Raw genomic sequence first — 27,442 nt, forward strand, 5'->3', positions numbered from 1 at the left:
ATCCGATGATCAAACTTTTCCTCTTTATTTCTTGTATCCTCTTCTTCCCCTTGTATACTTCTGTTTCCCATTACCACCTATTATAGGTTTCCTCTATCGATAATTTCCTCTGTATTACCATACTAATTTTAGCTTGCCTGCCTTATCTACACTATCCTAAGTGTCCGTTCCTTACGGCGCCATGACCTCTATTATCTGTGCACTTTTTCCACTTTAAATCCTGCTTTGCCATCTAATACCTTGCCTTCACTTACACACTATCTACATACTCATTCCTATATAACCCCTATCTGCCCCCCCATATTTGACTCGATACACTAAAATCATTTCAAACTCACGCACGACGTTAATCAAGCATCCACACACTTGCAACGTCATCTAACCAAATTCCTCACCCAGTAATGGAACGTGACTGAGATGAGAAATTATTAGAGGATCAGAAAGCTCTGTAGACATGATTTTCTAAACCGTTGTTTAGAGATTGAGTAAAACACCCGATTGTTGACATTCTTTTAGTCGTGATACTGTTGAAATAAGGTACCTTTTTCATGCGACCAGCATTGCAGTTAAGATTCTTGCCCGCACTCGAAGATTCCAAAAAAAGAACTTTACAAGTAAAACTGTTAACAACCGTCATTAGTTGCACACACAAGAAAAACCAGACTTTTCTAGTGTTAATGCCTAAGGAAATCGATAATTGGACATTTTTTGAAATAGTAGAAAATGTATTACATATATTAAGTGATATTATTTCATTCAGTTTCTTAGCATCAAGGCACTAAGATTGATGATGATCGTAAACTACTTTGAAATACTAACTTAAAGTATTTGTCATCTGTCAAGCAAAGGATGTTAGATTTTCACAGGTCTATCGTACCTCTATCGATCAGATATGCGATTCATCGCTAACCGCGAGAGGCCCAAAATTGGCGAGATTCTTTCGGCTCGATCGTTTCTTCCTGCTCCCTTGCCGGTCCACTTTCATTTTCGTCGCTTCGCATTCGCACCTCGTCGTTCGACGAGAGAGACACTTTAATCCGCTCTGGTTGGGACGCGGCCGTAACAAATGTACATCGTCAGTTCGGGAAGATTTCCTCACGGTCGCTCGCGCCGCGAATGCGGCACACGTTCGCCCGCGAAATAGAAAATATATCTTGCAGGCCCGAGCGAGGACATCTGCTGCTTTCGCTGTCCGTTCGCTTCGTCGACAGGGATCACGAATCCTCCGCGGAGGCTCCATTCTACCTTCCGCCACCCTCACACTATACCCGTCATTTTTTCTCGTTTCTTCCCCTTTTTCTCCCGTGCTAGATCCGGAGATGGGGAGAAAGCAGGGGAGATAGAGGGAGGAAGGGAGAGAGAGAGAGAGAGAGAGAGAGAGACGAGGGTGCTGCGCCGAGGCGTGTGACGTATTCGAGGTGCTTGGGCACCACGAAGCGATATCAAGATCCCCGCTGTTTGTTCACGTTTATCGAATCCTCTGGGTGCCCCCGTTGCCACGCATAACCGAGAGAGCCGCGACCAGGAGAAGAATTCCCACGGCGCTGCTTCCGAAGTCGAGCGAGATTTTTTTCTCCCATAGCAAGTTTCTGACGCGAACGATCGGATTATGTATTATATCACTTTCTTCACGGTCAATTTCTTCCCATCTCTCTCTGTCCCCTCCCCATCTTTCTCTTTCTCTCTTTCCCCCCTAGTTCTCTATTTTCTCGCTAGTCGCCGACCGGTCGAATCCCATAAAATCCATTCATTCCGCGAGCCCATTTCTGCTGCAAATCCCACTCGCGTAGAATATCGAACCCGGGACGTGCGTTCAGACGGTAGCCTTCGCGCTTCCTCTCACTTGTTCTCCTTCCTTTTTTCCGCAACCGCGAAATTTTCTCACCGTCCCGGCAGACGTCTCGGGACGACAGTAATCGACCCTGGGATAAGGTCCCGCGGGATGACCCGCTCGTCCAATAAGGATCCGCTTATCGCCGAAATATAAGTGGCGGGACCATTTGTAAATCGAGACATCGCCTGCCGTTCGTGGGACGACAGCGCCTTTGATTAATCGACGTCCCGGCGTCGTCGATTAACCGTTTAACCGCCCTCGGTATCTCGTTTCGACCCCACGTTCTTTCCAAGTCCCTTCAAGCCGCCCCCGCAGGCTTGTATCTCTCCTCGCGTATCCCGCTCGTTCCCGTGGGGAAACCCGGCCGACGAAGGGGACGAGATGGAGGGTGGGAAGGAGAAAGGGAGAAAATGAGGAAGAAAGGCAAGGAGGCTGTGCGGAGGCGACCGAGGGTCCGCAGGAGCTTCTATTATTTTTCAATTGGCCGAGCGGGCGAACTAGAACGCGGCGGGATTCCGGTATCCCGGGTGTAATTGGAGTTGGCTTTGCCGGCGCGGGGGGCGTACGTAACCGGTGAAACTGAGGCGCAGGCCCTCGAAACGGAGAGAAACGGAGATAAAGAATGGATACCTGTCCCGAGTCGGGCGCGACGGGACGCTCCCAGCAGGACGAGCCCAGGATTTCGAGAGGAGGAATGACCAGAGCGACGTGAGCGGCGTAAAACTAACGTGAGAGCTGAGCCGAGAGAGCCAAAAGAGAGAGGGAAAGAGAGAGAGAGAGAAAAAAAGGGGGAGGAGGACGGTGACGAAATATGCATGCGGAATACACGCCGGATATAAGGCGGCGCGTTTGTCCGCATCCGGATGCGGCGCGCTCGAATCTCGAGAAATATCGGCGACCCGATCGGATCGATGCGTCTTAAATTATTCAAGACCATCCGCTCGGCCCCCTCTCCCCGTTGCTTCCCATCTCCCCACCCGTCCACTTTATGCCCTCGCTAGTCGTTATGTATTATTTAGCGTTTAATCTTAAGCCGTCGAATCGAACGTCGGAGCGCGCGCGGAACGTACGTGCAGCAAGCTGCATTCGAAGGGGGAGAGTCCGTTTTCTCAGTGTAGAAACATGTACGCGGGTCCCATCGTTAGACTTCCGGCGCGAATCTATTGGTGCCGTTATTATGAGTCTGCTAATAACCGGATACTCGACATTTGCGTCACTGGAATACGCGCCTCCGTTCAGATTTCACTGCGGATTCTGTAACGTTCACACGTGCATTCGACGCGAGCAATAGTAATTAATCTTAGATTACCAATGTTGATCATTTTCCTGAGTCGAAATTTCGCTCTATGTTAAACCTTGAATTCTACAACGCAGTAGTTCTTTTAGGACTTGTAAGATATTCTTTAGGACTTGTAAGGCTTTTGAAAGCAATTTTATTTTTTTCTAAGTTTCTAATTCATCTTTTTATTTATTTATAAAAATTGTTTTTAAAAATCGATTAAGTGTAAAAATTTCATCTTGCATTTCTAGATATTCTTGGATTTTGAAGAAAGTAACAAAATTTCCCAATTTCCAGATTAGCTTGAACAAATCCAGGTAACAATACTAATCTAAAAATCATATAGATATTACACTAATTAAATTAGCTACAAAAAGTTTCATCTTGATATCTCCAACTATTCTCCAGTTGTGAGGAAACAAACATATAGAGCAATCCCTGTTTTTTTTTAAATCAGTTGGAAATGGTTAAGAGGATCAAAGCGATTCTATATTGGCAATAATGGTCCAACTACTACTGGTAGCATTGGCAATCTCGGGTGGCAAATAATAATAATTACGGCGCGAACAGGTGGTACACGGCGCTTTATCTGCCTCAGTTAAGTTTCTCTTAGTCTTCTACCGAGTTCTCCGTTCGTTCGGGGTCCGTTGTGCGAATGGAACGCCGCAAAGTCGTCTGGCGAACGCGCAGCCCCGTTTCGCGCGGACTCGAGACGCGTCTTCACATCGTAAACGCAAACTCCTAATGGTCCAAGAGCTCGATAGAGGAAAGAAAAAGAATGGAGTCACCGCCAAGAGGGTGGAAAGAATTTCTTGTCGGGCTGCCGCGAGAGAAACGCTCCCGATTCCAAGCGATAGTCGTCGCCGTCGCCGCCGCCGACGCGGCCGACTTTCGCCACGAGAGTTTAATTAAACTCCGCCGAGCGGCGGCCGTTACCTACATTTCGCGGCGCGGATGCGAATGCATTGTTAGCGCACGCCGGCGCGGGGGAGACAATTGGCGATCGTGTATCGCCATTGCCAGCCAGCCCGGGGAAGTCGATTTCCTGGCCTGGGTTCCCTCGCTTTCCCACCGCGCCCGCGACCACCCTCTCGTCAGTATTCCCTCCGTACGGTCCTCTCGACGCTCATTCTTCCCTTTATCTGTCTCGTGTTAGCCGGAGGCCGCGAAGAGAAGCGACGTCGGTTCGCTTCAACCCTCGCGCTCCCTTCTCGTTGTGCCTATCTCTCCTTCTCTCTCTCTCTCTTTCTTGTTAGCGATATCAGATGCTACATTGTGAAGAAAGACTCTGACTCACTTTCGCGAAAACATTTAGGGGAACTTGGGACTATAGATATTCTATATTTAAAAAATATCAAAGTTACAACTTCTCAGGCAACTAATTGTTCTGACTGACCGTATAAACACAATAGACGTTATAAACATTCTTCTATATATTAATGCCCGTTACAACTCTGTTGATCGTATATTTTGTTTTGAGTGTGAAGTGCTCTTGTCGATCCTTAAATATTGGCCAACTTTATCTCGTCTGTCCATGTGCTTTATTTCAATTTTATGAATGAAAATTGCATTTATTATCAGAAATAGTATATCATGCAAAGAGTCTTACAAGAAATTTCATTTTAACTAGTAACACATCGTTTAATATTCAGTCACGATGGAGAATATTAATAGAAAATTTCAAGAAGCTCAGAAGTTTACTTTGCTATTATATATCAAGTCAGTTTTTTCTATTTCTTAATTGTTAATATTATTCTAATTTTAATAAAACTCAAAAAAAAAATATTTATGTTTTAAAAGGATCATCTTGAAATTTTTTACCCACTATTTCTCTCAAGGTAAATATTAAAAAAAGCATATGAGGGTAACGTACCTCTGGGACCATATAGTCCCGATCTCTCCTACACTAAAGGAGAAAATTTTGTTGTCGAAACGGAAATTTAGTATACCGGGCCAGAATTTTGTTAAAATGAAATCGACTGAATGTTTGGATAATTGCAACTAAAAAATTGAATTGTCTCTAAATGTGTTTTGCTTCCTCAATATATGTGTATTTGAATAAAAAGCATGTAATACCCATAACCGTACTAAATATTTTTAGTACTGTACTAAATATTTTAGTAAAGTAACTTTTAAAGTAACTTTTTTTAGTGTAGGCTCGATTTGCGTCATAGAAGCGATAGTTACGGCTCGTAGGCGCTTCCATTAACTCTCCATCTGCTTCTCTGTTTTTCGTTAATGCGGTTTGTTCCGTGGGCAGCACCACGTATAGAAGTATCAGAAAAAAAGATTGGGTTAGATTAACCAAATGTCTGGTGAAACATGAACGAACCAGAATTTCAGTTGAAGCCACTAGAATTCTGTTCAACGAGATTCTGATTAATCAAATAAGATTTTTCATTAATCAAAATTCACAAGCGTTCAACTTGCAAACCAAACGCATTAGTCAATTGTGACTAACGAGAAATGTGGTTGATCCATTCCGCTAGGATAACCAGCCGATTACGTTAACCAGAGTTGATAGAAACGGGCGAGAGCCTGCGAGTTATAGATCGGGCTTAAAGCGGAAAAGTCGCAAATGTTTGAACGCGACGCATGCGGTGCGAGAGACGCGCACTCGGCGCCGTGGTGACATTTTGCGAACGCGCACATGTACAATTCACGAAGGGCGGGGGGAGGAGGTGGGGCGAAGCCGTCTTTCGTGTGAGCGACGGACAGAACGGCACGTTAATAATAACAATCGCTGTCATGAATAATTGAGCGCCTAATACGTCATTTGATTAAATTTAATTACACTCGCGGCGTTATGAAATTGCGTTTCGTAAACACTGAATTAAATAGCAACATTACTATTATGACATTATATAGTAATACTGTTACCGGTAATGCTGTTACCGTGTAATAACGGCTGCGTGGAATTTATAATGCACAATTTCTCGTTTAGCCTGCCTGCTTTGTAGTTTGTTGACCCGCGCTCAGTGGCGCTCATCTCGCGATATTATTCATCACGCGTATACCGCGCCCCGCGCCCCCCGCCGCCGAATAAAACGCAGCGCGGAGAATTGCGTTTGTTATCCGGCGATGTCGGAGATACCCCCCGCGCGTCTCAACAACGTCCACGAGTCCGTGGCGCGAATTCGTCCTCGCCGTCGCCACCATCCCCCCTCCTCCTCCTCCTCCTCCTCCTCCTCCGCCCGCCGCGAACTCTGTATCGACGCGCGTCTCATCAATTATTTTTGCCGAAGAGACAAATATACACACCGAGATCCGAGCGGATCCGTGGCCGGTAGTGTGCCGGCCAGCCGGACAATCCCGATAACGAGCTTTTAGCCCGGTTTCGGATCGGAACCGACTAATATCAGAGGGCGAGGCCGATCCGCTAAGCGATACTAACTGCACGCCCGCAATCGTCGGTATTGTTACTTCGATCCGGCGGCCCGCCTGCGGCGAGGCAGAGCGCGCGCCTCCGCGTTCGTAAATTCGTTTGCAGCTTTCACCCTCGCGGACGGTGCGCTCCGCCGACCATTCTTCATCTCGCCGGGCTGAGGCGGGGGGAGGCGGGGAGCCGAAACGAGATTCCGCGCTTCGCCGTCGCGCCGTCGATCATTCGATCTCGCGCTGCCGATATGTAAATAATGGACTACGAGAGAACGTATGGCGCCGTTCTCTCCGAGTCGACGGGAATTCGCGATTGATTTCGTATCAGCTTCCATTTATCGACGTCGCCTCGATTGCAGTTTCGCGATGCGTCTGTGTTATCGGAGTATGGGTATATATGTGTGTGTGTGTGTGTGTGTGTGTGTGTGTGTGGGCGCGTGTTTGCCTATGTGTCTCGGCTTTCTTTCGGGCGTTGCGCGAGTCAAGAGCCGCGCGTTAAACGCCGGCAAAGCACGCCGGGAATTATTTATAACCGTTGCGTTGTGCGCGTGGCGACCAGAAGAGAAAGAGAGAGGAAAAGCAGCAAAAGTCCCAGCTGATCTTCCCCGTTCGCGAATTTATTAGAGCCGCCGATATTGTTTAAGCCGCACGCGGTACCAGCGCGGGCCCAGCGCGATCCGCCGCAATCTATTCCAGACGCGAATACGCGATCGTTCGGTTCTCTCATTTCGCCGAGCAACAGCGCGTAGCGCCACGAGATGCGCGTTCCGGCGGCTTTTTATTTTCAGCGCGCCCCGGGAACTTTTCCAATCGGAGTTTTGCACCAGTTCGTGTAATACATTTATAAATTCGACGTGTATGTGTGTGTGTGTTCATGTACATACACATATATCGTGCACAACGTCCGCGAATCGAATCGCGAGCCGCGAACTTCCACGGCGGAACGCACAGCTCGGCGAATTGTCGCGCCGGGAGTACGAGCGAGCGACATCAGTCTTGCCGCGCCTGGACGATCGGCGAATTGTCGGATCGTAAACCAGCCCGTCGGCACCGCCGGCGAACGATCGAAATCAACCCTTTTGCTGTGGATTTCGATTGGAATTTTACGGTAATGCGTCGATAGAAAAAGATAGACCTCGTCTGTCTGCATTCCGTTCAATGCAGCCTTCAATTTGTGTTTCCCGAATAATTGCTGCATTTCAGGCTTCCGGAGAAAGTGAACGGAAGTATCTGGATAGACCTTTGTGATTATCACACCATGAAACATGCTCAGATAGTCTTTCATAATTGTCACAACGTGAGGTAGTCCATGATGGAAGCCTTAGAATTTTTTTTAATTTCATTTTTATGAAGCAAATATATATAAGTATTAAATTAAAATTATACATCATATAATGATGCAAATTTGGCGTATTTTGCTTGTTACAAGACAAAATATACGGTTAACAGGGTCGTGATAGGCATTAATACTTGGAAGAAGATTGCCTCTATCATGTTCATACAGTCAGTTACAACAATTAGTTGCCTGAGAAGTTGCAACTTCGAAATTCTAAAATGTAGAGCATCTAGCCCCGGTCTCACGTGTAAAACGTGTAAAACAGGACGGGAGGTCGTCGTGGAAGTTGGCGCGGCCGATCGCGCGTCGACTCGATCTCCTTCGCGCGCGTCTGACCGGGCACGGGGATTTCCACTTGAGACTTTGATCTTGGCGCTTTCGCGCACGATTCTGAAGCCCGGCGGTGGCGCGACGCCGGCGAGAAATGGAATATTGATGAGCCCGGGTGTAATCGGTCGCCGGTTATCGCTATTAGCGAGCATCGCACAAAGCGCCGCACTAATTAAAACGGATAATACACCGCCCATAGAACGAGGCGGTAATTGGGCGTGGCCGGGCGCGCGCGAGGAAGGGAGAAGGGGGTTCATGTGCCCCATTATTATTAATTGCCTCGTTAATAGGCACGGCTACCGGAGATCTCTCCGCCGAGTGTGATTCTTCTTTGTAGCTCGCGCGTCCCGGTCGTATGTCTCGGCCTGTTTAACGAGCGACCTCGTGCAATCGATATACGCGCTCGCTCGCTCGCAAAGCGTTCTCACGGGCTCGCCCTGCTCTCTCACCTTGCCGAAAAACCGGCTCGTCTTTTTTCGCTCGCTCATTCGGCCAAATTGTATCTCCGTCTCCTCTCGCGCGCTCGCATAGATGCGTTATACTAATGCGTTCCGGAGGGGGGAAATCGACGCGCTTTCCGCGCGCCATCCCTCCCGACCGGGCCACTCACCGAAAATCCGATTTCCGGCGAAACTCTCGACAAACCCTCGGACGATTAACACCACGATTACCGTCGCCATCAGCGTTATCGGCCGCGTTTATCAGCCACGTCGCTACGTTTTCCGTGATCCCGTTTTTACAGGTGATAGTTCGTCCTCTTTCTCTTTTTCTTTCTCTCTTTCTCACTCTCTTTCTTTTTCGTTCTCCCTCGCAACTCGATCGTACGTTTACGGGGTAAGTTTGTAGATTAGCTCCATCCTACCGATGATCGCATGCCCGATGCGATTGAACGTTATCGTCGTCGCGATAGGAATTACATTCCGCGGTGGAGCGCGATGGAGGCGCGTCGCTTTCGGTTCAGCACGAAGGGTAGCCAGCCCTTTGCCTTTCCCCGACATCGTTGCGATATGAACCGTAGGCTGGATCCTCCCTCGTCGTAGGATCGGCAACTTGTCCCTTTTACGACGTGATATACCCGCGGAAACGGTCGCCCGACAAAGTTACGCCGTAAACTCGTTGCGTGAAAGGACAGAGAATGAAGAGGGAACAGCGTGCAAGCAACGAAGCGATCTTGCGAATAACTCGCAAGATCTGCTTCGTCGCGCGGCTCTCTCTCTCTCTCTCTCTCTCTCTCTCTCTCTCTCGTAATAAAGCTGCCTCGAGACCGCAATCGCCGTGCATCTGATGGGGAAAAGAACTGATTTAGACCGTCGAGGCGGCCGCGTTGCGGTATTAATGTTAAAAGTAGCGAATCGTTGCTCGTTGTCTGACGGAGACTGCTGTTCCTTCACGGCTAAACTCACGGAAGTGCAACCCGAAGATGACACATAAACTCTGGTTTATGTGTCGCCGGTGTGACATTGTTCAGAAATTGCCGAGATTGTCGTCCGACAAGCGCGATATATAGTATCGTATAATTGAAAAAATATGATAGATGCTTGGGCATCGATTTTTTTTTTTGTTATCATTGACTTTGTGCAAATTTTATCTACGTAAAAAGATGTAACCGAGTTAGTTTCAGAGTAAGGGTTTCCGCATACACAAATTATCGCAGACGTAAGACACGAACTTTAGCTGAAGGATCAATCAGGAATTTGATATAACTGTGAATACTTTGCAAGAAGTTAGAATTATAAGTAAATCTGATTGTATGCAAGATATCAATCATGAATCTTTTCACGTAAACTCAATGTTACTTATCAATCATGTAATTTTTTTTCCTAGTATGAAATCGTAAGAAGTGAATAATTTTGCAGTATTTGGAAGCGATTATGTAGCTTCTTTTTAATGAAAAGTAAACATTTTCATAGTATTTTCATGGTTAGATCTTTCACTTTTCACGAGTTTACATTAGAGGAACAGATTCATGATTGACCTACAAGCAAACTAGGATTCATCTGGTTGAAGTTTTAATTACTTGGTCTGAATCCTATCTACACTTCAATGTTCTTCTAGCTCGAAGAACGCTGAAGCGATATCCCGATTGGTCCTTCACCTTGACTTTATTTCTTACATTGCCGGTGACGTCAATTCGCGTGCGAAAGCCCTAAGCTCCGCTGAATGTGCGTGGGACGGCGTCGAGATTCGCGTCAATTTATGAAGAATGGGTCGAGGTGGTAGTCTCAGGGCGAGAGAGGAGCCTCGCATTTGACAGTCGAATCTCGGCCATGGGAAGCGACGTTAATTTCAGTAACAGTTAATGAGGTATCAGACTTTTAATGAGTAATGTGAACTTCTTCAAAGGTCGGGGCAGTTTCGAAAACGCGTTCGCGGCGGGACCTCTAGGCAATCTCTCTCGGTTTCTGAAAGACATCAAAGGAGATTCGTTTTGCGTACTGAACGAGATTGGCAATAACTCTTACAGCATCGCCCGATGGAAAATGTAAGAAAAAATCCGAGAAGAGAAAAAGAGCGGAAAGAAGAGAGCAAGAGAGAGAGAGAGAAAGAGGAAGGGAAGTCGGAGGAGAGGAAAGTCGCGGTATCTTCCCCTCGTTTACTTAAGACATACGGCAAAATGATTGCATCCGCGACAACCCCCGTGGCGGTTGCGTAATTTATTTACGCGTACCGATATCAACATCTTTCAACCTTTCGTTTTAATTTCCCTGCATCTCTCTCTCTTTCTTTCTTTCTGTCTGTCTCTCTGTACTTTACTCTCTCTCCGCGAGTAATCGCGTTCTCGGATTGCTTGACGTTGTAATAGCGCGCGGCCGAGACTGCTGCCTCTTTCTCCATTTTTCTCCGTTCTTTCTTTCCCCTACTTGCCCTTTCGGTTTTAAGATTGTGCACGCGATGCTTCCGTGCGAGCCGAATTTAATTTTCCAACATAGATATTTCATCGAGCGGACGAGTGTGGCACCTTGCGCGGAGGCGAGAGAGAGAGAGAGAGACCCCGTCCGAAACGATTTTTCGTCCGTCTCGCAACCGAGTCAATTTTTAATCCGACCGCGGCGCACACCGCGCCATTTTCGCGGCACAACGGAAACGGATAGCCGCGAGCGAGCGCGCGCGCAAAATAAGATCGAGATAGACTGACGTACGTACGTAGTAGACTTATACATAGGGAATATCTCGCGCGGGCTAAAGGGGCCCGTCGCGGCACTTTGAAAATATTCCATTCCCCATTTCCACGAAAGAGATTGCTCGTGTCAGAGAAAGTCAAAGTAAACGCGCGAAGACACGCGCGAAATCCACCGCGCAACCCTGCAATTTCTTCGTCCTCTTTTTTGTCTTCCCCTCTCTCTCACTTTCTGTTCTTCCTTCTCCTCCAGCACCTCTTGCTCTGCCTGCACCTCCGTCTCTTCTTCCCTTTCTCTTCCTATATCGCGAATCTCAAAGCGTGTTTGTTGTATGCAACGAAACGAGAACGCGCGGCGGTTCGGAACGGAATAGCGCGTATTGTTTTTCCCCGACCGCGTTTTTACGTCGTACCTCCTCCCTGCGCGCATTAACGTCCATCGCATGTCCGTTTAGTATCCGCGTACATTATGAAATAACGGGCTCTTTGTGTGAAATCCATCCGCTCGGCTCCTCTTCCCTTCGCCCTCTTACGCGCGAAACGCCCGGCCTCCTTTTGACGTCCTTCTCTTCCCCTTCGCTACGTTTTTAAACCACGCTGGAATAAAAGTCCCCCGCCGGCGGTTTTCGTACCTGACACATGCACGAGACGTTGCGGAAGTACATGGTTTGTGACTACCGTGAGAGACAGTCTTCTTAAGATGAATTAAAGAGGTCAATTTCCTTCGCGGAAAACACAATCCAGAATCTCACTCGTGACTCTTCTTTAAGTTTCATCTCGACAGATCGCGGTGAAATTTTTAAACGGAGATGCAATTCTCAGTCTGACTAATTCAGGTTTTGATTTCATTCTCTCGTATATATGTATCCTTCTTTAGATGCTTGATTGAGTGTCAAATTACGGAATTTTATAACGAAGTAAGGGCGGGCCCGAGTCAACATTTTAGCCCTTTTGCCTTGAATTTTCTAATATCTGTATATTTTGAAGAATTAGTGCATATTTCACATACATGGAAACTGAAGTCCTACTTATAGCACCTCTAAAAGGCAGAAGACATAAAATGCTACTTGTAGAATTCTAAAGAGGAGCTCTTTATCTCAGAGTATCAAAGCAGATGTTAAATGGAACATTAATATAAAAAATAGAGTCAAAATGTTAACTTGAACTTTCTAGCAGTCGTACATTTTAAGAATCAGTGTATATTCAATATACATCAAAACTAAAGTCCTGCTTATAGCATCCCAAATGGCAAAAAACACGAAATGCTAGTTGTAGGGTTCCAAAGAGGATCTCTTGGCAAAGCTAGTAGGTTAAACAGAATTAATTAGGATCAGTGTATGTTTAATACATATGAGAACTGAAGTCCTACTTGTAACTCTTAAACCTTTTAAACGCCAGAAAATGCCCAAGTGGCATTTTCTGACGTTTAAAAAGTTTAAAAGTATGGTCTTAAAATAAATTCTAACAAAGCTAGTAGACTAAATAGAATCAAAAGTAGCTGATATAGGATCCGGGGTATCAAAGCAGGTGTTAAATGGAACATTGAGTTCGAAAGTTGAATCAGAATTTCGATTCAGGGGAAAGCGTGCGAATGTAATACGGCGGAAACGCGTGTGCCCCGCTATCAGACCCACAGCGGTCAAGCCGAATGCGAGCTAATTTCCTTAAAAATCCGAAAGCAGCCGTACTCGTACGTATGCAAACGAGAGAGTCGGCGACGAGTAAATAAACCGTTTGGAAAGGCGGTTACCACCCACGCGGAGAAAAGCCTTGGAAACCGCCCAGTCAGCCGATACTTAAATCTCTTCGTATCGCCGTCTACGATCAGCCGGCGCTATCTTGCATTAACGGCCGCTACGTGTCCCTGAATAAATCGACCTACTAAACAGTTTTTCGCCGGCGTCATTAAGCGCGGCGAGCTCGGATCATTCCACGAAATTCTTCCTAGGGTGATTCCGGGGTGTGTGCGAGTATCACGGCGTCTTCGACGCTCCGAGAGGAGCGAATGATGGCGGCCTCGTCTAATAGCAGATCGCATCACGGCTACGAGATAGCACGCGGGTTGAAACTGCGAACGTAACGAATCCCCAGAATTTATATCGTGGGCTCTCGAAGTACGCAACTAAATTAACACGTTCGCTACCAACGTCACATATGCGTGACGGCGAACATTTTCTCCTCTACGTTATCTTCTCCTCCACATTATCAAATGAAGTATAATTCTGTTTTACATAATTACGTTTTACATAATTAAGAAAGGAAAAGATTACAAGATGAGCTGTGGGAAGAGTCCTCTAAGTAAATCGTGATAGCGAACGTGTTAAGAATTTAAGACAAGTGAGAGCCAAACGCGCTAATATTGAAACGAATATTTAGTAATGTTGGCAGAATAATAATATTTGACAGTGTGTTAACTCTTCCAATTTCTCTTTTTAAAGGTATAATTTTCTTTTTACTTTCACTGTATTAAATACACTAATATAATGTAGTTGTGACGAAAAAGTTAAAAGTTTTACGTTTAACGCCAAAGGAATAGGGCCAGGATTCTGACGTCCCGCTGGGGTTTTTGGGAGGGTATATTTGCCCCAACGATAATAAATAGAGTATGAACTAATGTGTTCTCAAAGAGTTAACGCACACACCGAATAAGTTTTTCAGCCTTTATAACATGCGTCAAACCGACCCTGATTTCGAATTTCTAATATTAATATGAACTAACTGCCCTCTTATTACTCTATAATTACGCATTATTTTATTCCATTTTTACAACTCGAAATTTTGACCCTACTTTCAACACCTATTTTGACACTAAAGAAAATGAAAAGGGAAATTTCGGACACCATCGTAAAGGAGGGATGGAATCCAAGGTTTAACATAGAATCAAAATTCCGATTCGGGAAGACTGGAGAATCTATTCGGCGCGTGCGTTAATACTGTCTTACCAATATCAATAAATATTTGCTGCGACATCAGTGTTCGGGGTTCTTGCTTGCCTTGAATATTCGCAATTTACTTATTCCGTGGAGCGGCACGATTGAATTCTATTCCTCGCTCGACTCATCTCGTCACATTCAATTCGGTCGTACGAATTCGATGATCGGTCTTGATCGGGGAGAGCAACTTCGTATGAGCGCGCGCGGTCTATTCTCGCGACTGTATTAGCTCCGCGAAAGTCCTGCGATAATCTCACGCACAACGGGAGTTCGGCTGATTAATCGGTGGGGAAGCGTGCGCGCGACAATGCGTATTATGCTTCCTCTAAGGATAAGTTCGATAATAAGCTTGTCGGACAGGATTCGCCAATGTGGGCCATTGGCCTTAGGTAGGTTGTCGCTGGTAGGTAGTCGAGCGAAAGGACTCGAGGACTCGAGGAAGATCGGGCGAGAGACACGACGGATACCGGAGACCCATTGAAGTGACACGTCTTTTGTGATTTTCTCATTACTGGAGTGGAAGGTCGATCCTGGAAGAAGCCCATCCAACTGCCGAGGCGGCCGCTCTCCTCCTCGCTCTTCGCCGCCTCAGCGGCCAGCGTTCTGATCCTTTTCCTTATTCTCTCTCTCCCTCCCCCTCTCTCTCTCTCTCTCTCGATCTCATCCTCAACGCGCCTTAATGCGCCGCAGATAACTCGGCCATCGCTGAGTTACCCACTCGGACGTGGTCGCGTACGTGGAATTACTCCTTTTCACGTGCTCCCTCGCGGAACACGTATCTCGCTCCCGCGCCCAACTTCCGCGCCGCAGATCGGAAAATTATGTCTCCTCGCGCCGCCGCGACGGTCCTCTGGCCGAGAGAATCTTCCCTGTCGCCCCTCTCCATCCCCCACGGCTGTTACCTGTCCATTGTGTGTCTCTTACGTCTGCCCCTTTGTGCGCTCCTTACGACCGCTCTCATCCCTTTCCCGCGCGCTACGTTACTCTCGCGAAGGCAGAGAAGCGGGAAACGGGAGCTGTTTGACGACGCTCGTGCGCGATGAGGAGCTGGAAGCCGCGAAGATCGTCCAATTAGGACGCTCCTGCGCCAATCTCTCTTCCAATCTCGCCGATCACGAGGATCAGTATCGTCTATTCGATACTTGAGACAGCTATTAAGCGATGCGGATACTCGAAGAAGCGAGGTACCTCGCGCGGTTTATTATCAACGAAGGCGCGTGAGTGGCGTTTTAAGTTGCCGAGGGTTCCGACCTCCTCGAGGAAGCGCGATGATGGCGAGCACGGGGGCCGATCGGGAACAGTCGCGAGGACTATTCGCGCGACAAGCTATCCGCGCATAGTCGAGTCGACGTCTCTGTTTTTCTGTCGGTGACTCGCGACGCCAATTTGCGCCTTCGCGATAGAGAGAGACAGAGAGAGGGAGAGAGAGCGAGCGAGCGAGCGAGTCGTTACGCGGCATTGTTCGCGCATTGTTGCGGAGGCATGCGCCGACATTCTTCCCAGTGGCGTGTCCATTGTTGCCGAGCGTCTGGGCGAGCTCGTAAGGCGGAAGGTAGACGAAGTCGAAGGCTTTTGTGAGGCGGAAGGGTGTACACCCTGCGGAGGCGCCCCGCCGGTCCGCTTCTATCCTGCCGTTCTCTCCTGTCCGTCAACCGACATCAATTAGTAGCGCGAAGCGTCGGCGACTGTGTACACTCTCCTGCGAAAGAGAGACAGAACGGACGTGCTCGTCGACGGAAACACGCATTAACCCCTTTCACGCACGCGTGAAATTCGCATCCTCACCCGCTACCGACGGGATAGTCGATCTTTCTTGACAAGGAAGTGTCCCCTGGATACATGTCCGTATCTCGGCAGTCTCGAGCGCGGAGTTGCTTCGCGAACAAATCTGAAATTAAAATTCCATCCAAGAGTCGGCGTGGAATTAATCTGCCCGGAGGTCGGGCAGAAGAAAATCCGCCGCAGATCAACCGTGGCGGGAGATATCCCGCCATCTGCTCGCGACCCCGCGAGGCTCAATTAACCAGAACATCTTTGTTTGTCCAACTCACGGTATAATAACATCACGAGCACGCTCTGAATCGCTATCATCAATGTAACAGCTCGCCAGGCTATTAATTGAAGATACAGCGCGCCAAACACTTTCGCGTGCTGCTCCCGGGCGCTCTCCAATATGTATGCGTACCAACATGCGCGCGCGCACACACAAACACACATACACACGCGGGGAATCGCATCAACGCCAACTCTACGTTGCGTAAAGTAAATGTCCCAGTGTAATTGAACAATGTTCTGATGATTGGAATATTAATAATATATTTGTATTGGATATTTCCAAAGAAGCCTTTGAAATTTCACTGAAAGATATTCCCGCGTGCCAATTTGCAATATTATTTAATCAACATTCAGTCATTGAGTCTATTATTCGGTAATTAGGGCATGATACATTTTTCAGTTCAATTACAAGTGCATAGCCAGCGTTATCCGATATATATCGCCATAAAATTATAATTGATATTTATTGATTATTCTATCTTCTAGGCCATTTCCGCTCGCTAACAGAAGTTCTATGTGAACGCTAATTTCGTCCACCATTCGATTAATCGTTTAATTAATTGTTTCACGTAAAAACGTAAAATTGCTCGCGGCTTCTTATTAATTCAGTTATTTACCTTGTACAATAGATTGTAAAATGGTTTAAATACAATGAACCTCAGAGCGTAGCCGATGATCCAATGAGAGAATCTACTTTTGACTAATTCATTTTCTTATTGGACTATTGGCTGCACTCCGAAATTCATTGTATCTGCACGGAGAAAAATAATTTTGCTCTTTTAGCAAAATCGTCGTTGCTACTGCATATTCGTAGTAACATAAAAAAATTTAGTTGACGTAACTAATTTTACAAATTATTCGTTATCAGAGCAGAAGTAGTTTTATTGCCAGGATAGAAAAAAGTTGTTGAGTGTATTTGTCCTAAGAATCACGTTAATTTGCTATTAGTGCAAAATAATATATCCTTAGCAAATGTATTTGTTATCGGAGCAAAACTGCAACTGCTTATATAAATCCATCATGGTTCTTATAGCAAAATAATTTGCAGATTCGGCAAATTATATCCAGCAAATAATAATTAGTACTTAGCAAATCTTTTTACTGTCCATATAATAACGAAAAGATTTTGCTAGCAAAATTTGCAGAAAATTTGCTGGGCCAGCAAATTATTTTTTTTCGTGTGTGATGCCCGTTTCTACCAAATTTGGTTAACTCGATTGGCTGATTATTCCAATCGACCAATCGCATTTCACGTTAGTCAGAACTGACAGATGCGATTGGTCAATTCCGTTGACATAACCAGCCGGCTAAGTTAACCAAAGTTAGTGGAAATCGTTTTGCAACCTACACACACAAACACATCCACACATACAACGGGCTGCTTCATTTCGCTAAGATGTCTTCGCCCACTCACTCATGCACGCAACACTTGGCGATGTGTAACGCCGCGACACGTCCACCCCCGCTGCGTGAGCGTACACACGCGTAAACACAGCAGAACCTGACGGCGCTTCCGTTGATTCCATCACCCTTTCTCGCGGCCCCCTCCTTGGGGCGTCATTATCATCCATTTGCTAATACAACAAGATAAATTGCCCGACCCCCGTCGCAACGTCACCTGACAAGTTTTCTCCGTGAACCCGCACCTCTTCTTCCTCCTCCTCCACCTTGTCGTTGTTTCCACCCCGTTCCTTCGTCATCCACGTTCTACCCGTTCGCCCGGATCTCCTCCGAGAACGTCGCCGACGCCCTTGTGCCCGGAAGGGCTGTATCGAGTTTCGTCCACGTCGCGGCTTGGGGGCGGGAGAGAAGGGGGCGAGCAGGCTGCTCGGATAAAATGTGTCGCCGGCTGGAATCCGACCCGACGTTGGATTCGCTCCTTAACGCGGCAAATGGAATTCCCCCCCTCGCGACATCGCGCGAGAATGCCCGATGGATAGTTTAGGGGATGGAGAAGAACAGAAAGAAGGAACGGAACGAGAAGGATACGGGAAACGTGCGCGCGCGTAATGGAGCTCGCTATTCCGGTCGCGTGAAATAATTATCTCGTTCCGCGTTGCCGACGTGTTTTGCGGGACGCGTTAATTAATTGTAGATTATCGATTCGCCGACGGGCGGTCCCTGTGGGCCACGTGGCAGCAACGCGGACACGTAGAAAGAATATTGGAATTAATCAAGATTAGCGTTAATGAACGCCGATGCGACACGCTCTCGCTTATCCAGCGGAGCAAAGACGGCGTATCGATCTGTGATATCGGTAGGTACAGCTAAAACGCGACGCAATGCGTGCTAATTAAAAATTCCCGCTAGCCTGTGCGAGACCCACTTTATTTCGCGCGTATACATCGCAGGTGAGCTTTCCGGCTGAATAGCTGATACCGCGGCACTCGATACCGGTGTACGCGAGCGCCTTATCGATCTCATGTTAGAACAGCACGCGCGGCAGAGCTCGCGTGGAAAGAAAGAAAGAGAGAGAGAGAAAAAAGGGAGCCAATCATCACGATCGCGTGTTCGGAGCGATAAAACGCTATCGATCCGTACACGGTATTTACGTAAACACGTGTCGCGTCCGTCCGCGGGATTTCTCGTCGTCGCCTATTTTTCGTCTCTCCTTTATCCGCGCGAATTTCTCCTCTCACTTAGTAAAGTGAATCGACAAAAGGACTAACTGCTTCACCGATTACTGTGGATATCCGCTGATTTTCGGCGGTAATACTCCCACTTCACTGCCCCGTCTATTCCCGCACTACTAAAATTGCACTGCAATTTTTTGCAATTGCATTGCACTACAATATTCTCTCCATGTACATGGACTCGGGAGCATTTCTCTAGAGTAAAAAGAAAAATATTCCAACGTTCAAAAAAGAATTTTAGATGCAAAGTGCCATTTCTTGTAGCCCTTATTTTAAACGAAAATTCTTACTGAAATAATATTCCTTTTCTATTGAAGTGAACTATTAACTAGATTCGAAAATTCACTAGATATTCAATTCTCTAACATTTTTTTCTTTTTGAATCAAGAAAAATATGTTTGCTTGAAACAGACTCGCCTCTTAAGAAATTTCTATCAAGAAAAAATTTCTCTAACTTAAAAACATTGTACTCAAAATATTTTCCTTTTGACTCCAGAAAAATCCTTTCGACTGTCCTCTAACAAATAAACCTATCCAAAAGTTACACTCCAATTTCTTTCTAATTTCCGTGAAACTCAAAGTGGGCCAAAATGAAAAAATATGACCTAAATATTTTTTCTACATTTGTACTAAATTAGAAAGAAATTTTGGATAGGTTTACTTGTAATTATTTAAGAATAATTAAGATCGTATATGTTTGCGTTATAATTGAATCTACTAATTATACACTGAGAGAAATTATTCGATAAGAAATTAACAAACGGATATTTCCGATCAAAATACCGAAGAATTTTTGTATCCGATCAGCAAACATTCGATGAGAAATATCGGTTCGTAATTTTTTGATCGGTTTATCTGACTAAATGCCATTATGATCGGAAGTATTCGATTAAATTTAATTCAATTAAATTTAATCGGATATAAATTCGGTATTTTAATCGAAAATATTCGTTTGTTAATTTTTTATCGAATAATTTCTCTCACTATATTATTTCGACGAAAAATATACTGATTGCATTTTAGAGAATATTATCTCCATATCGTTCGCGCGTACCAAATTGATCTTACTTTGCGATAATTTATCGCGGTTTTCTCGCTTTTCCTCTTACAAATAGAATCTCGTTCGCGAATTCCGTCGCGAGTTATAAAGATCGAACTGTGAGCCTTATCTACAGCTTGAAACGCCGGCTTGGACCGCTTATCTATCCACGACCCGTACATCTCCGCGCGAGAGACGTGCGGATTTCGAAATCTTCTCACTATCCGACACACTCGAACACGTCGACATTTTTATTACGGCGATCCCGCTCTCCTACCCACCGCCGATCTTTACGATTCTCGCGGAAGTGCTTAACGTCGTTGTTTCTCTTTCTGCTTCCAGGTGAGTGTCCAGGAATTCCAGTACGCTCGCGGGACGGGCGCGTCCCTGACGATGGTAAGCCATAAAGCAATGTATACCGTCGTTTTATCCGCGTATTACCGCCCCTCTCCCTTCCCCGCCGCCTCCGTCGAAAGGCTCCTGCCCGGGACGATGTATCTCGTGAAGGATATGGGAAGAGGTCCTAATATCTCGCAGGCACACATCCGTCTTAATTAACGTCGCGATACATCTCGACTTCCGCTGCTAGGCTGCCGGTGCAGCAGCATTCGGTTTAATATGCGCGAGCTTTACTCCTATAATCTTGCCGCTCGGCAAAAATTACGAGGGAGTTTAGCTCGTTTCCTCCCGCGTTAATCTCGTATTATTTCTCGTTGGAAATCTTTCACGGTTGCAACGTTGGAGATCGCGTAGAAGGGAGGAGGAGGAGGAGAAGGAGGAGGATAGCATGAGGGATGTTTCATTGGATCTTATTTCGATCTAACGATGCGAATCGTCAGTTATATGTATCGAATTCCCGTCGATACTTGACGGAACCAGGAAAAACAGCTGCTCTCCTCTCTTCCCCATTATTTCCGCAATTTTCCGCTTACCGCGCTAATTATTGCAATACGTCGCTAAATATGCGCGTCATTTTGTAAAATCGTGGAGTGGCGCGTGCGAGGGCGCTCCGCCTATGCGCGATATAAATTTGCTAATTTCGCAAATTTGACGGGGGGATCCGGCCGGCTCTTTGGCGCATTAAACATAAATGGCAATTCTGGCCGGACGTATAATCACACGCGAATCAATCATTTTAACACAATAACAAATATTGGCATCGATGTTTCGCGCATTGAAAACAACAACAGCGGCTAGTCGCGGGGCCGGCGATATTTTCCATCGCTCGTGCGGAGCGCGTGGGACATATTAAATTGATCTAACCCGTCAATACAAAGCCGTCACCGCGCTCTCATTCATCCGCCGATGTCGTCGTTGTTAAACTGGCGCCCACTCGGCCGGCTCGCGAATCACTGGCGCGCCCAGGTACCTTGCAATTCTCTGCAAAACGCGGAGGGTCCCGCGACGTTGATCAAACACGCACGGCGGCTTAATTAATGGAGCTCCCGCCGCAGCTGCATCTGGCTTGAATCCGTTTCGTCCCGGGACCGTAGAGCGGCCACGGGACGAACGAGGATAGAAGTGACCCCGGAAAAATCTCGTTAAGGTCCTGCCGCCCCCTCTATGCATTTTCAAGCGCGGCGAACGAGAATCTAGCGTCTCGTTGCATCGGCCTCGAAACGATCCCGTGCTCGCGAGCTCCTCCCGACGCTCGTTAATATCCCACGAAGCGGTTTAGGTCGCGCGGAGGATCGCGCGACGCAGCCGCCGCCGGCTAACGAGGCGAGTTTCGGGGACGATAACGAGGCCGAAGGAGAAACGGCATGATGACGCGCCACGTTCCCGCTAAGGGAAAGAATCGCTTCGATCGCCCTTACAGGCGTAAAATAAGAGGCGTCTCGCGGCCCCGACAGTGACGAATGTGTTTGTACATCGTCAGGCTGGTCGACAGGGATGTCACACACGGGGACGTGTGATGTGCGGAAAAGTGTCGTATAAGGGGTTGAAATGTCGCTCCGAACAACACGGCTCACGATACGCGTCAAACAAGGTGCAACCGGAAGAATTCACGTCGCGGACCCACTCGGGTGGCCTTCACCTCACTAGAAACTTGTCCCTGATCAGCGCGGAAAGAAAAATGTTTGGGATAAACGGAATTTCTGGCGAAATACGGACGAGTCGGAAAATTCCAGTTCAAGTTGCCAGAATTCTGTTCAAGTTAACCGGAAATTATGTCAGCTGGTAACTTCAACCGGAATTTTCTGCTTCGTTCATATTTCACCAGGAATTTCAGGTCGACCCGACCAAACGTTTTTCTCTGTGAGATTGACCTCAATCGGTTATCAGCTTTGCACAAGATGATTTTGTCTGATCCTAATAGGTCATGAATTAATTATATTAATATAATATTAATAATATCATTATTTATATTAATTATGTAGATATTAATAACAAGAATTAATAATTAAAGCCAGTTAATAATAATGATTATTTATCAGGACCTTATTAATAATAATGAGGACTCGATAGTATTATCTTTTACAAACCACGTAATGGATTGAGATCAACCACGGACAGGATCATGGGATAAATATCCAGTTGTTAAGGGGATGCTGGAGGAGGATATCCACGCACGATATGCAGCTTTCGTCTTGTTTTTCTATTTGGTTGCATAGAATTGCAAATGTTTATGCTAAATGGAAATGCAAATGTCAACGTATGGCCCATGCTATGTCAAAAGAAGAAAAAAATTGTAAATAAAAAATCCTTTTTGATCTTTTGTGTAACATGGTACTTCGCCATTCATTGACACTTTCACTCCGTGCAAACATCTGTATAATATACATACAACCGAATAAAAAAACAATTCGAAACACAAAGCTGCGCGATATATCCAGCTTATGGATAGCACTTATGGATTGAGTTTTGTATGTACAAGAAATACGAAAAGGTTAGCTTGATTGTATTGGTGACGATCGTATCTGCGTCATCGATATTTTTCGAGTTCGCCATCGACTCCAGCATCCCCTTAACCCTTTCGAGCACAGTGATTTCATCGTGAAATCACTTATTAGAACCAGAAATAGCTTCGAATATAATGATCTCACAACGAAACTTAGTTTGCGCACAGTGGTGCACTCTACCAGTTGTAACAATAGGAAATATATATAAAAAATAATTGAAAATAAAATAGAAAAATAGAAGAAATTTGTTTCGAAACGTATAGTCTCTTGGATTGTCATTCTAGACATGTGACGTGAATATTTTATTAGAATTCGAATTTTGAAGAGTCCTGTGCTTCAAGGGCTTAAGGTGTTGCACAGAGCGGGGGAAAACAATCGAAGCCACGCGCCGTCAGAAATGTAATCCCGCACTCCCCGTTCGATCTGTTTGCCTTCGAACTCGCGCGAACGTCGGATGAAGGATCGTGGCAATATTTGCGCGTTGCGAAGTTCTCGCTCCGCGGCGACGAGCGCGAAAATACTACCGCCAACGGGAAAAAGTGAAAAAGAGAGGCAGGGGGAACGGGCGGGTAAGAGGGGGACGGAACGGAGCGCGGCTCGGTGACGGGGGAAAGAGGATATTTCGCGCGGTACTTTCTATCGCGAAAAATAAACGAGCGTGCTCGCTCGCTTTTATTTCGCCGAGCGTTGCGACGGAATTTGTTATTAACCGCATATCGATTACGGTGTTTCGATGCTGACGCGCGTATGCGCGATCGTAAAAGGTTTGATCGTCACGCGCGCTCGTGTTTTACGCGAGCGAAATCAACTTTCTCGACGTGTGCCGATCGGATAGCCCCGATTTATAAAAAAGGTCGGGCCAATCGAGTTCACAGAGACACATACACGCGCGCGCGCGCGCGGACGGAGAAGAGCGCGCGGGATGATGAACCGGGAAACGCATCGCCCGCGACAAACGTGATCCTTCCGCGGCATCGTATCCGCAGCTACGGGCTAATAAAAGCCTCCGAGAGAGATCCATCTCTCCCGTTCCAGATGGCTTCGCAACGTATCATTGCGCGCACGGTACATTTAGCCCGCGCGTTCCCTTAACGATCGCGATTGTTTGAAAATGCAATGCACGCGCGACTTACGAGCGGCGCGAGGGCTCATAGGCGGCCGGGAAAACGGTAACGGGCTACGCATCGCGCGGCTTATCTTTATTCCGCGCGTAAAGCCGCACGCGAGAGTGCGGCTCTTATCAACGAACGAGCCTCCAGGTATCGTTAGAGCGCAACATGTTCCCCGACATGCTGCCGGCATTATACAAGCTGACTATTAGCATTTACTTCGCTGTTACGCGGCCGACCGGCGGCCCTCTTTCCCGTCTCATTACCAGAAATTTCGAGTTTCACTTCCGGCATTGCGGGCCGGTGACACGCACGTGCATGCCGATACGCGTCGTGGTTACGGGAAAATTGGAATCCGCGTGGTGAGCCCTCCGTTCAAGCCCTTACGCGAAAAACGTGGGAAAAGTCTCGTAAGATATTCAATCCCTCCCCTCCCTTTTGAAATTTCCAATTGAACCACACTGAAAAAAATCATTCGATAACAAATAAACTGATATTTCTGATCTAAATAAACTTTTGTATCCGATCAGGAAACGTCTGATGAGAAAGATTGGTTTATCTGATAAAGTATCATTATGATAGGAAGAAAGTATCTGATTAAATTTAATTGGATATCCTGATCGGATATAAAATTATCGGTATTTTATCAGACATATCCGTTTGTTAATTTTTATAAAATAATTTCTATCAGTCCATTCTATTCTTTTTTCAACTCACAGCAAGTGCAAATTGGATATATCTTGCATTCTATTTCCGAAGATTCTTCAAAAAAAAACAGCAATAAAAGCAGAGGAAAGGAATGTAGGTTGCTTAAAAAATCTAATATGTTTTGAAAAAGAGAGAACAATCCTCCCTTCCGGTGAGAATCGCGCAGACATTTTAAATTGAAGAGATTAACGTGTCCGACGCGTCGTTTATTTAATTTTTATTATCAGAAAGAAGAATGCCCGCACGCGCGTACATACATTCACGTGTAAATGTCGAGGTAGGTTAAATATCACGTTCTAGAGAATAACGATCTACTTCCGACGGCGCGTCCGACCGGCAACGTCATTATCCACTTCGCTTTTCCACACACGCGTGGCCGCGCGTCTCCCTTAGTCGCAGCTTCCACGTCCCCATGAGATTAATTCTAGACGAAGACGGTGATCTTAGTGTGTCGCGTTACTAACGAAGGGGAGGGTTACTAACGTGTGAAATCCGGCGTGTCGGCGCGAATTATTCTCTAATACGGGTTATTAACAATGTTTGTTCAAACGCGCGCGAGAGCTCTCCCCCGGGAGGCCGGGACAATGCGAATTAATGTTTCCGGTTGACAGCGACGCTCACAATAAACGCGTCGAAATATTTGCGCGCGCCCGAAATTCATATCTAGTGCCGCCACGTGCCGCAAGTGGGGCCTGCCTCTCTCATCCGCGAGCGATTTCCTGCTTGAGAACGCCTCTCCGCGAAGCGTCTCCTCTCTGTGAGGTCGAGCCCTTCACCTCTCTCTGCTCCATCAACCCTTCCCCTCTCTTTCTTTCTCACACATACACACACACGCATTCCCTCTCGCTCGCCTTTGTGTCGCGAGCTTACGTTGTTCCGTCGGGACATCAAAGCGCACGTACACGGAGCCCGGCGGTTTCTCGCGATTTCCTGGCCGGTGAATTTCCGAGGACGTGACGTGTACGAAAACCGTTTCTCAGGGGCGAATCCTTGGCTTGACACTTACGGCTCGGAGCCCTTTAACTAAGCCGCTACTTCCAGCGAGTGAGCAGCTTTAAGGGGCGCGTCGCGCAACCATGGTTATTCTGTCAGTTCTTTCACGCTTATAGCGCTTATAACGAGCACTAACGAAGCGCGTTTTTTGTCGCGCGTCTACTCTATTTTTACATGACGCCGTCGTTAGTGTTTAGACACCGTTACTTTTACACCCACACGTTGAGATGAACTGAATGTCACGCGTCAGAAATGGCGATCCGCTCGCAACGCGGCTCGTCTGACCAATAACGCCTTTATCTACTGCGTTCGCTCGACTGCGCGCGTTCCGCGAGTCGCGGCTGCTCCGTCGTGGCTGCCGCGTGGTTCTCGCGCCGAGATTTTACGTCTTCATAGTTTGTCGGAATACCGTGGTGGCAGAACACGCGCTCACATTACGTGATAGATTACTCTCGCTCGCGTATTGACTGCCGCTGCTATTGAGCGGCCATTCAGCCGACGAACACGTCGTTGCACTGCCGGCGAAAATGCATTCCGCCCGACTCGGAAATGCCGTTCTCCGCTTGTCGTTCGAAGCGGATGCGCGCGGGTTAGCTACGGGAGAAGCAACGAAACATGTACCACGCCAGTCACACATCATATCTGAATCCGCCAGAGATTCTCCTCGCCAAATTCGGCGAAACGGATCGACCTCGAGACCGATTTCTGCGTCGACTTTCTCACCTCATGCTTCTCATCCACTTTGAATCCCTCTCGCGACTCACAGTCGATCGAGGGGGCGATTCAATCTTTCCAGTGATCCTTCCAGCACGATTCATTTGCCATCTCTGCGACGTGTGAAAATAGCTAATTCTTACTTTCCTGTTCGCCGTTTTCCCGACCCTTCGCGTTATCCCGCGCTTTTCCTTGAAATCACATGGAGACGGGCTATTACACCCGCTGCATTCGTTCAGGCCGCTCGTCGATTTGCGTTTCTCATTATCAAGAAGGCATCTCGACGGATTTAGCCCGAGCTTCTTTCGCTTTCTTCTCATGGTTCGCGACAGATAATCCGCTTTTCCCTCCCTTTCGCGTTGCGAATCAACAGTTGATGATTCATGGTTTGCCGCCAGACTCTTTTATTCAGAAAACCCGAGCTGACACGCGCGCCACCGTCAGCGAAACGACCGCTGCGCTCGGTCTTGTAACGTGAGCCTCAACAGCTCGCAGTTTGACGTAAATTCCGCAGATAATGTGACACTCGTGCAATACGTGTTTACCGCTTTGCCCTTTGTAACGTAAATTAACTACTGGTTATTAATTATCACTAGTCTCGCGTTAATAGCGATGCCGCCCACGCTCGGGAATCGCAGATCCCGTGCAAATTCTCACTCCGTCGGATCATGAGCGAGATAGATTTCCCGCGATAGAGAAAAGAGCGCTTTTTACCCGCCTTCGCATGCGAGACAGTTGACGTTGCGCTATCTGAAGCTTCATTAATTTCACTCGAGGAAGAAACGGGCGGATTAATTTTGTGTGTGTGTGTGTGTGTGTGTGTGTGTGTGTGTGTGTGTGTGTGTGTGTGTGTGTGTGTGTGTGTGTGTGTGTGTGTGTGTGTGTGTGTGTGTGTGTGTGTGTGTGTGTGTGTGTGTGTGTGTGTGTGTGTGTGTGTGTGTGTGTGTGTGTGTGTGTGTGTGTGTGTGTGTGTGTGTGTGTGTGTGTGTGTGTGTGTGTGTGTGTGTGTGTGTGTGTGTGTGTGTGTGTGTGTGTGTGTGTGTGTGTGTGTGTGTGTGTGTGTGTGTGTGTGTGTGTGTG

At 46.9% G+C, this 27,442-nt stretch overlaps 1 protein-coding gene across 11 annotated transcripts in view; it reads left to right on the forward strand.

Annotated features, from left to right (window-relative positions):
- The window catches only part of LOC116849731 (polypyrimidine tract-binding protein 1), a 622,962-nt gene that overhangs the window by 369,689 nt on the left and 225,831 nt on the right, over positions 1-27,442 (forward strand). For 7 of the 11 annotated variants that reach the window (XM_032827169.1, XM_032827172.1, XM_032827168.1 and 4 more), the window contains one exon: positions 20,278-20,331. The exons of the other annotated variants lie outside the window; for them this stretch is intronic. In XM_032827169.1, coding sequence (XP_032683060.1) covers positions 20,278-20,331 — 54 coding nt within the window. The remainder of the gene's footprint in view (positions 1-20,277; positions 20,332-27,442) is intronic. 11 annotated transcript variants of the gene reach the window in all.

The sequence above is a fragment of the Odontomachus brunneus genome, unplaced genomic scaffold (assembly GCF_010583005.1).
Source record: "Odontomachus brunneus isolate Ranch 3 - 2012 unplaced genomic scaffold, Obru_v1 Obru_scaffold_125, whole genome shotgun sequence".
In the NCBI taxonomy this organism is placed as follows: domain Eukaryota; kingdom Metazoa; phylum Arthropoda; class Insecta; order Hymenoptera; family Formicidae; genus Odontomachus; species Odontomachus brunneus.